The sequence below is a fragment of the Labeo rohita genome, chromosome 23, assembly GCF_022985175.1.
Source record: "Labeo rohita strain BAU-BD-2019 chromosome 23, IGBB_LRoh.1.0, whole genome shotgun sequence".
In the NCBI taxonomy this organism is placed as follows: Eukaryota; Metazoa; Chordata; class Actinopteri; order Cypriniformes; family Cyprinidae; genus Labeo; species Labeo rohita.
In genome coordinates, this window is record NC_066891.1 from 30,593,199 (window position 1) to 30,608,177 (window position 14,979).

The 14,979-nt window shown below is 36.3% G+C and overlaps 1 protein-coding gene across 4 annotated transcripts in view; it reads right to left on the reverse strand.

Annotated features, from left to right (window-relative positions):
• Window positions 1-5,092: 5,092 nt before the first annotated feature.
• The window catches only part of pacsin1a (protein kinase C and casein kinase substrate in neurons 1a), a 40,129-nt gene continuing 30,242 nt past the window's right edge, over window positions 5,093-14,979 (reverse strand). For all 4 annotated transcript variants that reach the window (XM_051097211.1, XM_051097213.1, XM_051097212.1 and 1 more), the window contains 8 exons: window positions 13,891-14,047; window positions 13,497-13,732; window positions 12,310-12,453; window positions 11,638-11,813; window positions 11,118-11,238; window positions 10,569-10,684; window positions 10,054-10,250; window positions 5,093-9,653 (listed from right to left, as the gene is read on the reverse strand). In XM_051097211.1, the coding sequence (XP_050953168.1) occupies window positions 9,544-9,653; window positions 10,054-10,250; window positions 10,569-10,684; window positions 11,118-11,238; window positions 11,638-11,813; window positions 12,310-12,453; window positions 13,497-13,732; window positions 13,891-14,047 (1,257 nt within the window). In that variant the 3' untranslated portion in view covers window positions 5,093-9,543. The remainder of the gene's footprint in view (window positions 9,654-10,053; window positions 10,251-10,568; window positions 10,685-11,117; window positions 11,239-11,637; window positions 11,814-12,309; window positions 12,454-13,496; window positions 13,733-13,890; window positions 14,048-14,979) is intronic.

The following is a 14,979-nucleotide window of genomic DNA, read 5'->3' on the forward strand; positions in this document are numbered from 1 at the left end:
TTAATTAGACAGATGATCCAGATGTGATTCAGACAGTCTGAAAATCCAGAGGAGCAAACGTTGTGTATTGTCAGAGGAGGAGACAATTTAGTGAACAAAACAAAGGAGGAGCAAACTTGGTGCACAAAATTAAGGAGGTACAAACTTAATGCAAAAAATAGAGACACAAACTTAGCGTACAAAGAAGAGGAGTCAATTTATTGCACAAAAAGTAGCACAACATAGTAAAAAAAAAAAAAGAAGTACTCAAGTAACCCTATGCTGCATGAACACAGTAAGTGCTCCTCATAGGCTGCACTCCACCGCCGTTTCCTCTGTGGAGCTGATTTATAATAAGTAATATGAATTATAATGATAAATTATAGGCATTTGATCTGCTTCATAAACGTAAAGCAAATTAACTTGTTTTTATCAAGCAAAGTCAAAGCTGTTGTTCCCGAGTCAAGCAAAGTCAAAGCTGTTGTTCCCGAGTCAAGACAAGTCACAGCCGATCTTCATGAGCCAAGTCAAGTTACTGCTGTTGTTCCTAAGTCAAGTCACGTCTCGTCTGACCACCCAGAGCCTCGTCACATCTCGTCTGACCACCCAAAGCCTCGTCACGTCTCGTTTGACCGCCCAGAGCCTCGTCACGTCTCATCTGACCACCCAGAGCCTCGCCATGTCTCGCCTGACACCCCAAGGTCACGACCTATCATGATGGCCAGCATGCTGGACCCACCACTAGTGTCTGAGCGGATCCAAATGCAAGCTTTTATTGTGACGAGACAGAGACATGTGAAAAGCGAAAACAGGCAGGGTCGGAACAATAGCAAACAGGTATAGTGAAGGCAAGACGTGGGGATAGTCCGTGCAGCAGGCGTGGGTCGATGAACGGCGAATGTAATCCAGGGGGGAAAGGAAAGGGGTATCCGTGAAACGAGCGAGAAGTCCAGAAGGCAGGCGGCGAGACAGACGAAACAAGAAAGGCGAGAAAGCTAAACACTGGTAACTCGGGAACTGGGTAACAAGGGAACTCAGGTGAAACAACCATCCAAAACACCACAATACTTGGTAAGATACGAGGGGAAGTCCAAGGCTTATATAGAGCGTCTGATTGGCTACAGGTGTTAGCGTAATCAGCGCAATGAGTGATGGGAGACGTAGTTCGGGGTGTAGTGCAACAGTCTGTGTGATGTGAACTGTTTGTGGGAAGCACAAGCGACTTCTGGTGGCGGGCAGACCAGACAGGAATCATAACACTTATTATACGGCATCATCTTCATTAAAGCCTCCAGTATTTGTACTGACATATAAAAAATTATTTTAACAACATATAGGTAACATTAAACATGCATAATCGCTTTCACAATATAGATGGTGAAATAAAAATATATAAAATAATACAAAAAAAAAAAAAAACATTTATAATAATATAAAATAAATGTTTTAATAGGTTATGCCATTTGTTTTTGATGTTGTGTGTTATTTATTGTGCATTATGTGGTTCTTTCTCACTTCTTTATAATGTGCTCGGATGGTCAGTTGAGCAACATTAGCACATCTCAGTTCTCACGAAGATGTGTTCTGTGTCCATGTGTCCTTCCGAGTTTGTTCTTTTAAGGTAATCTGGCAAGTCAAATGTCCACAAAAATGCAAGTCCGTTCCTGGAATTGAGAAACAGCTTATGTCTTAATACGGTGTGGGACCCACTATAATAGTTATAATGAATTGGGTGGGGCCCATTTCTAAACTCTTAAAAATAAAGGTGCTTTAAAAGGTTCTTCACAGCGATGCCATAAAAGAACCATTTTTGGTTCCACAAAAAAAAAAAAAAACCTTCAATCAAAGGTTCTTTAAGGAACCATCTCTTTCTTACCTTTTTTTAACAATCTGAAGAACCTTCTTTTGCCCCAAAGAACTTTTTGTGAAATAGAAAGGTTCTTCAGATGTTAAAGGTACTTCTGTGGCATCGTGAAGCACCTTTATTTTTAAGAGTGTACGGACAGTTGGCGTAATAAATCAATACATTTAATGTATTTGCTAGTCAGAGACAATAAACCTATATGCTTTAGTTAGTAGCTGTACGTTCTCATTCTCAAATCAGGAATCATGTGTGTATTGAAATACACACGGTTGATGTTGGCATATGACTCACTAGAGAAGGGACATTTAGAAACACTAATGTTGTGTCTACACATTAGCATCAATTCATCTACAGTGCTAAAATCAATTAACCTGCCTTAAAATGCCTGATGTGGGTGTAACTCACATAATCTCTTGTTTATGAAGTGACATATGATATATGGCTCACTGGAGAAGGAATCTTTAGAAACACTAAAGAAGGTATTTTCCTTCTGGATGGTCATTCAAATTTTTAACTCTGAATCCATTTTATAGTTATCTAAAGCAAACTTTAAACCATTTCTCTCTGTTGGAGAAGAACATTTACGAAGAAAGGATTTAGATTTTCCTCATGAATAGGGTTGTAGACCAACAGCCACATTTTTAGATTTGTCAGCTTTGTCTTTGCAGAAAGTTCCCTTAGTTGGAAGTGTGCATGGTCTACGTGTTACCTTTCAGCTCTGTCCTTCTCCCATCACTTCCTGTCACTGATTTTTGCATAAAAAAATCCAAAAATACAACTTAAAGCAACTTAAAACCCAAAAGAAAAAGGAATGAAAACTAGCTCAGTTTTTCTCCCATCCATCAAGTTGGCAGATGCTTGAATCCCATACATCAAGTCAAGTCACCTTTATAGCACTTTATGCAATACAGACTGTGTCAAAGCAGCTTTACGGTGTTAAACAGGTAAATAGTGTGTCGATACTGCAAGAGGACAATAGTAAACACTTAATTTTCAGTCCAAGTCAGTTCATCATTGATTCAGTAATGTCATCATCCAGCTCAGTTCATATAGTATCTGTGCAAACAAGTCAACAATTTTGCCAGAAATTAAGCATAATTAAATGAACCCTTTAACTGTTACTCCCATTTTTGAACACAGACATAAAAATGCACTATCCAAATTTACATTTTTATAATTCATAAATGAAAACATTTTGTAATATGAATTTGATGTACATTTTCCATGGTGATGCAATGTCTGATTTTAAAATGGCTTTCAAGGGATGAATTTTGAGATTTGAAGTTTTCAACTGATGTATAATTACTTATGATTTCTAAAGTGAGAAGGGAAATAGCCAACGAAGAAAGTCTTTTGTGACAAAGGTCAGAACTCCTGATATCATATAGACTTTTGAGGTTCACTCTTGATATATACTGATCTATTACTTTTCCTACAAAAATATGGTAAAATATCTATTTAGGAGTCTTAGACCTTTCCAACGATATATAGTTTGTCATGATGAGATTAGGATTTATTTGTTACTTTTTTGTTTGTTTGTTTTTTTTTCAAAATCCTTTATCACTTGATTTAGATTATAATAAGTAGAGGATAATATCAGTTTTTATTTTGCAGTAACAACTGGCTGAATGTACATTATCCCACTTATTACACAGCTGCTTGCCACAAAAGTAAATAATTAGACATGAAACACTGATCTGAGTTGAAATATTTGAATGCAAAGCTTCCATGAAGAAATCAGTTGCTAGCAAGCAGCAGGCTGACATAATTAAGAAATTGGCCACATAATATTGAATTGAGCTTTAATATTTTATTAGCTAACCAAACGCAAAGCTTCCACCAAGAAGAACTATCAAGCGTATAGGGCCGACTTAAGTTGCCTGGATGAGTCTGTGTTATTAGCTTTTACCAGCTGTCATTGGGAACTAACATACATTGGAATGTCATGACTGACCAATCAGAATCAAGTATTCCACAGAGCCCTGTAATAATTGAATTTAAAGCACAGCCTCCACAAATTCAGACGTAACAGCTCTTTTTACTTTGAGATCATTCAGGGGTTAAATACAGATTTAAAATCATAAGAAATAGTTTAATAGCTATGACTGGTATTGAAATCAAATGTTTGCATAGTTATGACAGGAGTACAAAGTATATGCATAAACACAAATAGGAAATAAAACAGTTATCGAATAAGCATGTGTTCTATTCTGTGTCCTAAAGTCCTGAAACATTGGTGTCTCATTTTAGAGCAGTCAATGCAATTTATAAATCTGTATATGTGTGTGTGTGTATGTGTGTACTTGTTTTTGCTACATTGTGGGGACCAAATGTCTCCACAAGGATAGTAAAACCTGAAATTTTTGACATTGTGGGGACTGGCTTGAGGTCCCCATGGGTACAAAAGCTTATAAATCATACAGGAATTAGTTTTTTTGAGAAAGTAAAAATGCAGAAAGTTTTCTGTAAGGGTTAGGTTTAGGGGTAGGGTTAGGGTAAGGGGATAGAAAATACAGTGTGGACAGTATAAAAACCATTGCGCCTATGGAGAGTCCCCACAAAGATAATAAACCAGAGATGTGTGTGTGTGTGTGTGTGTGTGTGTGTGTGTGTGTGTGTGTGTGTGTGTGTGTGTGTGTGTGTGTGAAAACTCAGATGCAACCCCCTTTGTAATCATTAACATTTTTCAAAAGTAACTGTAATTTAATTACATATTTTTTCTCAGTAACTGTAACTAATTACAATTACATTTATTTTGTAATTAAATTACGTAATTCCGTTACATGTAACTAGTTACTCCCCAATACTGTATATACTTCAGCTGATATGTTACCATGGATGTGTGACTTTTTCAAATGCAACTCATTATTTGTAAATTATTTAATTCACTAAATTATCCACTGAATAGCCATTATTACCACATAGTTATTTAATAATAATATATAATAAAATAATAATAATAATATTTAAAAAATAGTTTAATTTGGATATTCTATAACCTTTTCACTTTAATTTTGCCTCTGTCCCAACTGTTTTGGAGGAGTGTGTTGCAGCCATGAAAATCAAAATTTGGTTACATTTACAAAATAAAATTAAAAGTTGGCCACTGAAAACACTGGACATTTTCTCTTTGTACTTTAGTCAGTTAAATAAAGGTTAAAGAGAATGAAAGGTTAACATATTTTTGATTTTATGTTATTTCATGAAACATCCCAACTTTTCTGAAATTGTGGTTGGAAAGGTGATTGATTTGTTATAACCACTGACGGATGTGAATGTAGCCGCAGAGTGAAGAATTTCAGCAAAATAATTTGATTACACAAGCATCAACAAGAGGAGGTTTCACAGCATCCATCCCTTTTTTATCCACACTTTGGGACATCCCGCCAGAGGTTCACTAATCCGGGATTCAGATCCAACCCATTATCACTTTAGACAAATGTAAGATGCTTCCTGATCACTAAGTGCATCCCTGCTGGTGCCTCATGATGGCTTTCATGTATTTAGGCTTTTCAAGTATTTATTTTAAGTGTTCTGTGGCCTTTTTTTTGTGTTAAGCTCAGCTGGTGTGTATTTGACTCCTAAGAAACAAGTCCTGATGAAATATCTCAAATATAATCCACTGTGCAACAACCTGAGGGGACAGTCTTGGTTCCTCCTAGTCTGTCGTCTTCCTCCTAACAAATACTATTCTATGTAAAGCTGCCTTGGGACAATATGCATTGTGAAAAGGGCAAATGCTGTACAATATTTTCTAATTAGGTGCCTTACACTAGTGTGAACCTTTCCAAATGAACTGGCAAACAACTGAAAAGCATGTCAAGTGTTTTGGTAACATTCTCAATGAAAAAAAAAAAACGGAGCACACAGTTTTTCTCAACGAACATGTTTTCTCCTTCCAAACTAATATTGCAATATTGACATCAGCACAAAAACTTCAAATCAGGTTTTCGACATTATTTTGATCATCAAGTTCATCATCATTAACTTTATGCATATATAAATGAACGTTATGTTACGGATGAGGAGGCACTACACCAGCAAGGAGGTCGATTTACATCAACTAACTATGAACATACACACGTCCTCTACACTGCAAGAGAAACGTTCACGACATAAACCTTCGTCCCTTCATTTGCATAAAGTACAAATCAACATGAAAAATAGCATTTACATTACACGGCTCTTTACTGTCTCAACGTAGGTGTTTGTTTCTACTCAACACAGTTGTACAGTTACAGTAGAATATAATCTTAATAAATTACATCATCATATACAAATATGACGGCGTGGACCCACACGCATTTATACAGGTATGGTACATAGTGATTTCATTGCAGTCAAAATCAAATTAATACAATATGGTACCTATAGAGCATTACAGTGTTATTTTTTTTTCAAAGCGTTGTTCTTTTGTTACCCAACATTTACAGTTATAACACTACATTTGTATTTTCTATACATAAACACAACTCATACACACTGAATATAATAAAGAGGATACTCCCCAATACGACAACCCCGACACGTGTTCCCTTCCGTACTTCTTTTTGTGTACGTGTTACAGAATATTTTAACAATGCAAGTTCATTTTTTTTTTCTAGACTGAACAGTTTTAGACAAATCATGAAGCTGCTGGGGGGGTCTTTCCTCTGAATGTATTTTGTCACATCCTGTTTAAATTTTTTTTTTTTTCACTCCCACACTGAAACTTCATGAACGATGCACAACTCCACATATTTATATGTTTTAGTACTGCAATCTGGAAAAAACAAGCATGTGAGGAGCGCTGCTTGCATTATCAAAATCGTGGCTTATCGTTGTACAGGGTTCAGCAGTGAGAGGAGTAAAAATAAAGTGCTCCCAAAAAGTGTTCAGACACTTGAGTCCTTGAAAATGTATGAATGGGTTCGACAATAAAAATGTCAAATCCTGCACATGATTTTAGCAATCTATTTGAACTTTTATTTAAATTGTTATGTTGCTCAAAGGGATAGTTCACTCAAAAATGAAATTTGTCATTATTTACTCTCCCTCAGTTTGTTCAGAAGTTTTGTTCTTCTTATATTGAGCACTAAAGAAAATATTTTGAAGAATCTGTGTAACCACTTGGCAGTAGCCATTGAATTTCACACTGAATTCCCCACTATGGAAGTCAATAACTACTGGCAACTCTTTGGTTACCAAAATTCTTTAAAATATGTTTTGCATTCAATAGAAGAAAGAAACATATACAGTTTTGGAACAACTTAGGTAAGAGTAAATGATGACAGACTTTTAATTTTTGGGTGAACCATGCCTTTAAGTGTCTAAATACTTTTTGGCCCACTGTACAATATATTGCCTGCAAATCATAGTTTGGCACCATGTTTTAACTTTTATTTGAGTTAGTATTTAAAAATTGATTAGATTTCAAAATTGAACTTGTTTTAAGCCATAGTCTTGATGCGAAACCAGAGTGTGTTAGTTAACAGGCAATGAAACTACCGGGAATCAGTTTGTCAGTTTTGTAACTTGTGATGCATGTGGTGGTCCAGGTGTGAAATTCACTCATGGATTTTGTCTGTTCAATGTGCTGTGCATAAGTAGCCCAAATCATGCACAGGAAACATTCATGTCCATCTGAAGAACCTTGATTTGGTATCAAGAGGTGACCATGAATAGATAGAGACGAAGCTGATACAAGACCTTCTTGGAGTAACTAAGAACAACACACGACAAACGAGATGACACTGTGCAACGATCAAGCAGTTGGACAACTGTGGCTATGTTCAGAACATTGTGCTTACATACTATGCAGTATACTGGGTACAGTGCATGAAATTACCCAGATGATGTTGTTTCTTAAAAACATAGCTGTGAAGCTTGATGAATAAAAATCACGGCTTTAAATAATTCTGGTTTAACATCTCTTTTGATTTTGTCAGTATCATCCAATAATGAGACATTTTATACAAAACTCTATTAAAATACAAGACTGATTCTATTATGTCATGATACATGGATGCCACTTGCATGCAATAATAGATCTTAGCCAGGTTAGACACCACGTTGAATTTAACACGGATGAAAACGAAGCTGCGATGGACAGACTTACAGTCTTTACAATGGCATGCACTGTATAAAGGTCCTACATGATGTCATTTTCGCCGAATCACAACTTTTTCCATTTTTTTTTCTACTGAATGTTTTTTGTAAAGATGTTTCCTCAGCTGAGGAATCTACACTTGAAGTCAAAAGTTTACATACACCTTGCATAATCTGCAAAATGTTAATTATTTTACCAAAATAAGAGGGGTCATACAAAATGCATGGTGTTGTTTTTATTTAGTACAGACCTGAATAAGATATTTCACATAAAATATGTTTACATATAGTCCACAAGAGAAAATAATAGTTGAATTTAGAAAAATTTCCCTGCACACTGGAAAGGGTTCAAATGCACAAAAATGCTGAAAAAAACAAATAATCTGTGGGACCTGAAGGATTTTTCTGAAGAACAGCGAGCAGTTTAACTGTTCAGGACAAACAAGGGATTCATGAACAACTATCGCAAAAAAAAAAAACATTCAGGTAACAATACAGTATTAAGAATCAAGTGTATGTAAACTATTATTTTCTCTTGTGGACTATATGTAAACATTGTTTATGTGAAATATCTTATTCAGGTCAATACTAAATGAAAAACAACATGCATTTTGTATGATTCCTCTTATTTTGGTAAAATAATTAACATTTTGCAAATTCTGCAAGGTGTATGTAAACTTTTGACTTCAACTGTATATGTTGTTAAACAGCAGTTCAATCCATTGAATGTGCTGTGCTTCAGTCCCTCAAAGCCTCAAATTCATTCCTATCACAAATGAAATATGGTGCCACCCCAACCACTGTTCTTGATTCATAATGCATAATGTTTCACATACTATCTTTAAAAATAGTATGTAGTATCCATACCACTGCTAAAGTAGTATTCTGTTCTGAACATAGCCTGAGATTTTCCACCACTTCCTGGTGTGAGGTTGACATGAGTCTGCTGCCCTCTGTGGTCACTGTGGGAATTGCATACGGTACAGATGGCCTGAGGAATCAAGGGCTACATGCTCCATAGCACATGCTGCTATGCATAAAGACACAGACATCAAGAGAACGATACCTAATATAATAATCAGCGCCACGAGGCATGGACTGGTGGTGAGAGTAAGAGGAAAACCGAATAGCCTGTTGCGAGCCGTTTTCTGTTTAACACGTGACAATGAATGAGTACCCAATAATTGCACATTGAACCGTGTCCTAAGATACAGCAGAGTGGCCACATAAATATCTGTTCAGTTGGATATTATGCTAACATCTGTAATATAATTTCAAATAACATGTAATCTGCACCAATAACATGTAGCCTGTACTTGCATAACTGATGGGTCATTTATTTGTTCATATCTGTTTGTTTGTACGTATGTATATGCTTTTTAAATATTTGCAAATAGATATTAGTAGTGAGCAAGCTCTTCCCCGCCTCCCCGGTAAAATCAATATATACATGGTGTGGCTATCTTTACTAAGATTTTTTTGATTTTAAACAAGACTGCATTGCACATCTTCAGGGAAAGTCGTTCTATATTAAGTCTCTGGCGTTTTTGCCATGTTAATAGATCGGACAATCAGAGCTGCCTCCAAAGGTGTGTTGTCCTCCAGTCAGGTGATCAGATTTCCTCAACGTAATTGGCCGGGTATAAGCCTGTCCGGCCGCTGTCCAGACGTCCTCTGCACCACCCTTGGTCATCTTCCTCTTCGATCTTTGTTAATTCATCACCTGTGAGCGATACAGATTATAACTCAAATATTTGCCATATGTATAGTCAAAAAATCATGTGGTATATAGATGACATTCAATATAAAGCCCTTTGAAGCTGCTTTTAAACTGCATTTTGGAAATTCAAACTCAGGGGCACCATAGAAATCCATTATATGGAGAGAAATCCTGAAATGTTTTCCTCAAAAAACTATTTATTTACAACTGAAGAAAGAAAGACATGAACATCTTGGATAACAAGGGGGTGAGTACATTATCTGTATATTTTTTTTTTGTTCTGGAAGTGAACTAATCCTTTAAGCAAAAACTAAATTATTTTTGGCTCTGGTCTGTCTTAACAATATCAATGATGGCAGCTGCTGCAATGATCTAACATCATTAATTTGGCTTTGTGCTTTACCTGCTTTGAAGGTTAGCTCATCCTGCTCTTGCCCTTCATAGTCATAGAGTGCTCGCACTCGCACGCCTCCTCTGCTGCCCGAGTCATCCTCGAAAGAGTTTGCCCCGCCGTTCGTCTCGTTCCCCGAGTATCCGGTGGGCTGCTCGTCATCTGACCATTCTGTGGAGTACGCCTGGTTCTTATCATAGCTGCTCACACTAGACAAAGACAGGAGATATGTGCTGTTAATATGAACACGGAAACAACTGATTCCACCACAGTCTGGGCACTTGTAAAGCTTTTACAGTCAGATGCCAAGAGAACATAATATATATGCATGATGATTTTAGAGATTTCAAATTAAGCAATACTGTGAACACTGCCATAATTTTCGGTGCTTTTTAGTTGGACAGGCAGATATGATTTTTCTGTTGAACTTCTGAAGAATTTATTTAAAGAGTGAAAAGGACAGCAATCAACCTAGATGAAAGAAAGGACACTGGAAACAAATGGGGAAAGCAGAGATGATGTCTGACCTGCCACGGTCACCTGGTTGACCTGCATGCTCTGTGCTGGGAGTGGCTGGAGCGACTCCATCTGGCTTCTTCTTTTCTCTCTTAGCAACAGCATTGGTGGCTTCTGGGTTATATTCCTGAGAGGAACAGGTTCAGAACAGAAAATCAGTATTTTGCTACAAACAGCAACTGAACATTTCCATGTTTCACTGCTTCCCAGGAAAACACCTGCAAATATAGAAGAGCATATTGTCACACTAAAGAAGATATTATTCTAGTTCTCCCTGAATTTGTGTTGGTTACCTAAAACTACTATATAAATATGATATAATCTATAGCCGGGGTGTGTTGGGGTCTGTTTTAAACAAGGTTTAAGAAAAACTAATTCTAGAGAGAAACATTTATGCAATTAACCCATACAGTCCTACTGGAATGTTAAAGCTTGTGTCAACTTTGATATGTGTCAACTAGCCCTGGGCTTCTGTAGCTTTTTAATAAATCTAGAAACCTGAAAAGGGCACAAAACTATTAAAACCTCTAATGTTTATTTGTTTGTTGAAAGCGGTGTACCTCAAACTGGGGCCAGTTCATGTGCATGCCAGGACCGTGATTATTACTGAACCACTTGAGATCCTCTTGTGTGTTGGCAGCCAGAATGGTGCGTTCAAAGTCACGGTACACTGCTGCATAGCTAAAGCATAAAAAAACACAAGCGCAAATAAACAGTTTATCAGTAGGCTCCGACAAACACATCTAATATAGAATAAAGTAAACTAAATGACTGTAATAATTTCACAAGTTTCACAAGTTTTTTTTATAATCACTGCGACCAGTTGAGATCCAAAAATGAATCGATTAATTTAAGACTTAAGGAAATGAAATGTTCATGAATTAGACATAGAGACTACATTCATGAATGCACCATGTCAGTGTATAATGACTTATATTCCAGTCTGTACAAAATTGAAAAAAAATGTTAAATTATTCAAAGAACAAATGATTTGAGCGATTTGCTTGGTATCTCAGCTGAAGCACATACTAATATCTTTGTGAATGAGTACAGACACATTAGTTTGGGATTTACACTGACTTTTGGTTCTCGGTGAGGTTTAGGTGCCGTTTGATGTCCAGAAGAACCTCTTTGAGGAAGGTCAGTCGCTTGACCTCGTGCTGCTGGCATTGGTCAAACACCTGCTCCATGCACTCCATGTACTGTGGTGTGCACTTCGACAGCTCGTCCAGAGACTTCTCATACTTCTCCTTTGCCTGCAGCACACACAAAAATGCACAGCATTAAACACAGCCTCCATTTCTAAAGAATACTAAGCTAGGCCGCACAAAGGTACCTCTGAATATGCTACTTGTGTGCTTACAACAAGCCTAATCAAAATCCATTTAAAAATATCTTTACGTATCCAAACATTAATAATTTAAGACCATTAGATTTCCGACTGTCATCCTCCCGGACTAAAATCTAATAATTTAGTAGAGTAATGTATTCAATAGAGGGAGAGATTGATTGTTATATCTTTAAATGTAATAACACCAGATAAAAGTCTTTGCTCATTTTAATGGCTTCTAGACGTAAGAGTGATATAAGATACTGAAGGTTAATGCCTCTCAGCTGAGATGTGCTCCAGATCCAGCACTTCTTTCCAAAATGAAAACAAGATGAAAGTCACATCACTGATGTGGAACACAGACGACCCAGCGCACTTAAAAGTGAATAGTACTTGAATATGTTTCTTTATTTTTGCCGCACCTTCTGCACGTCCTGTTTGCATTTCTCTGTCTTCTCATGGAGTTTCTTCTGCTGGTCAGGAGTGACGGATGCATCTGCCTCACGGGCTGCAGCCATTTTCTCCTCTTTACATGCCATGTGATAGTTCTTCTTTGCTGTCTCCATCTGCAGCCAGACATGCAACACTTTAACTAAGTGCAGTACTGTGCAACACCCAAGTCTTCCAAAAACCACACAACAGTTTTGTGTGAGGAACAGCCCAATTTACTGAAAATCTAGCTATCCACCTAGCTCTGCTTGTCATGTTCAAGTGATGTTGTTTAAAAACAAAGTTCTTTTGAGTCGAATGTTTTCAACTGATCAGTTGATCCAGTTAACAAAACTGGACTGGATGATTTGTCTGGTTTAAGTAACTGATTCAGTTATCCAATTGCAGCAGTTAACAGCTCAATTAGTAGGAAGATTATCAGTTAATTATGACATTTGGGTCCTTTTCATGCAACTATTACATATTCGACCCTGGACCACAAAACCAGTCATAAGGGTCAATTTTTTTAAATTGAGATTTGTACATCTGAAAGCTGACTAAAATAGCTCTGATTCACTAATGTATGGTTTGTTAGGAAAGGATAATATTTGGCTGAGATGCAACTATTTGAAAATCTGGAATCTGAGGGTGGAAAAAAAATCTAAATATTAATGAAACTGCCTTTAAAGTTGTGGAAATGAAGTTCTTAGCAATGCATATTACTAATTAAGTTTTGATATGATTTTTGGCATCAAAGAGAAATCAATAATTTTCACCCATACAATGTATTTTTGGCTATTGCTATAAATATATCCGTGCTACTAAAGACTGGTTTTGTGGTCCAGGGTCACATATGACTTCAGAAGACATGGAATATAGTGAATATGGTATAGTATAGTGGTGATTTGTGCCTTTTTCTTTGAAGCTTTAGTGTTCCTCCTTTTTTCACAGAAGATAATGTCATACAGGATTGAAAGTAAGTGAATAAACAATATAAGATCACATTAGAGTAATGTGTAAACACATTGTAAGCATAATACATCAGCTGTGTTTTAGACTGCATGCATTTTTAATATGCATGTAAATTACTGATATGTATAATTTATCTGCATATTAATGGAATAATGCCATAAAGATATGTTTACACAGAACTGACATAATTAAATCCTTTTATTTATACCTCTTTGAGTTTCTTTGCCCAGGGTTTCTGGGCTTTCTTGAAGCCCTCTTCTGCCTCTTTGGTTTCCTTGAAGCCACCAATCATCTGTCTGTGGTACGAGTCTTTCTGCCAGTTCTTCACTTTTTCGATATCCTCGTTCATCAGACCGTTCTTCACCTCTTGATGAAGTTCACTCACCTTGTCGGCCTCTGTCATCATAGCTAACCAGGCCCGCTCCACAGAACCATACTGAGGCCCTGGCCACACACAAACATACAACCAGAAATGCAAAGAATAATATACTTTAGAGACGACTGCTTTATTGGCATGGTTTATGTCACAGCTGGCTGACAATTCTGAAATTGTAAAATAACTGCTTTAAAATATCTTGAGAGGATGAAGAAATGAAACTGACCTTTCTCAATCAGTTGCCTCCACCTTTTGGACCATTCAGTGAGCTGCTGGCTGTAGGACTTCTCGATCTTGGCACGTTCCTGAAGGCAGTTCATAAGATCATTGCAGAGTCGATGGCCGTCATCAATTCTCTTGACGGCACGCTTATAATTTCCCACCTAAGAAAAATGGAAGAAATCATAACACATATCACACCATATTACATATAACTTGATATATATAATTAGGTAACACTTTACAATACAGTGGCACTAATATGCGTTAATTCATGCTTAACTAATGCACAGATAATCATGAGTTAATGTATATCTCATGAAGAACTAAGCCATTTATTAATGATTACTGCATCAGCAACAAATGCACATTCTATATGATTCATAGATTAAGTAATCAATAAATTGTTATTTGTTAAATGTGCCATTATGCATTAATTCTCTAATAACATATAGTATTAGCTAATAGGATTAATAGTAAATGCATGTGTTAATAACCATAATGGGTCAAAGTTATGTATTTCAGCTTCCAGTTGTCTGCATTAATTAATCATAAGCTAATGATTTACAAAGGTATCATTATGTTATGACTTTACTTATTGAGGCACATGACTAATTCAAAATCCATAATCACAATGACCTATTACTTAAGAATTAGTTAATAGTCCTGTGCCAAGTCATAACATAATGATACCTTTGCAAATCATTAGCTGATTATTAATTAAAACAGACAACTGGAAGATGAAGTACATAGCTTTGGCCATTGTGGTAATTAACATATATATTTAAATCATTAGTTAATATAATATGTTATTAGGAAATAAATACATTATAACACATTTAACTAATAACAATTTATTGATTGTTTGATCAATGAATCATATAGAATGTGCATTAGTTGCTTATGCAGTAATCATTAATAAATGGCTTAGTTCTTATTATCTGTGAATTAGCTAAGCATTATTTAATGCATGTTAGTGCACCTGTATTGTAAAGTGTTGCCTATAATTCTGCTGAAAGGTTTACATAAGCCATGTTATTTGCAAGATGATATTATAAAAAATTGCTTTTAAGACTGGCCTGATGAAGTCATTTGA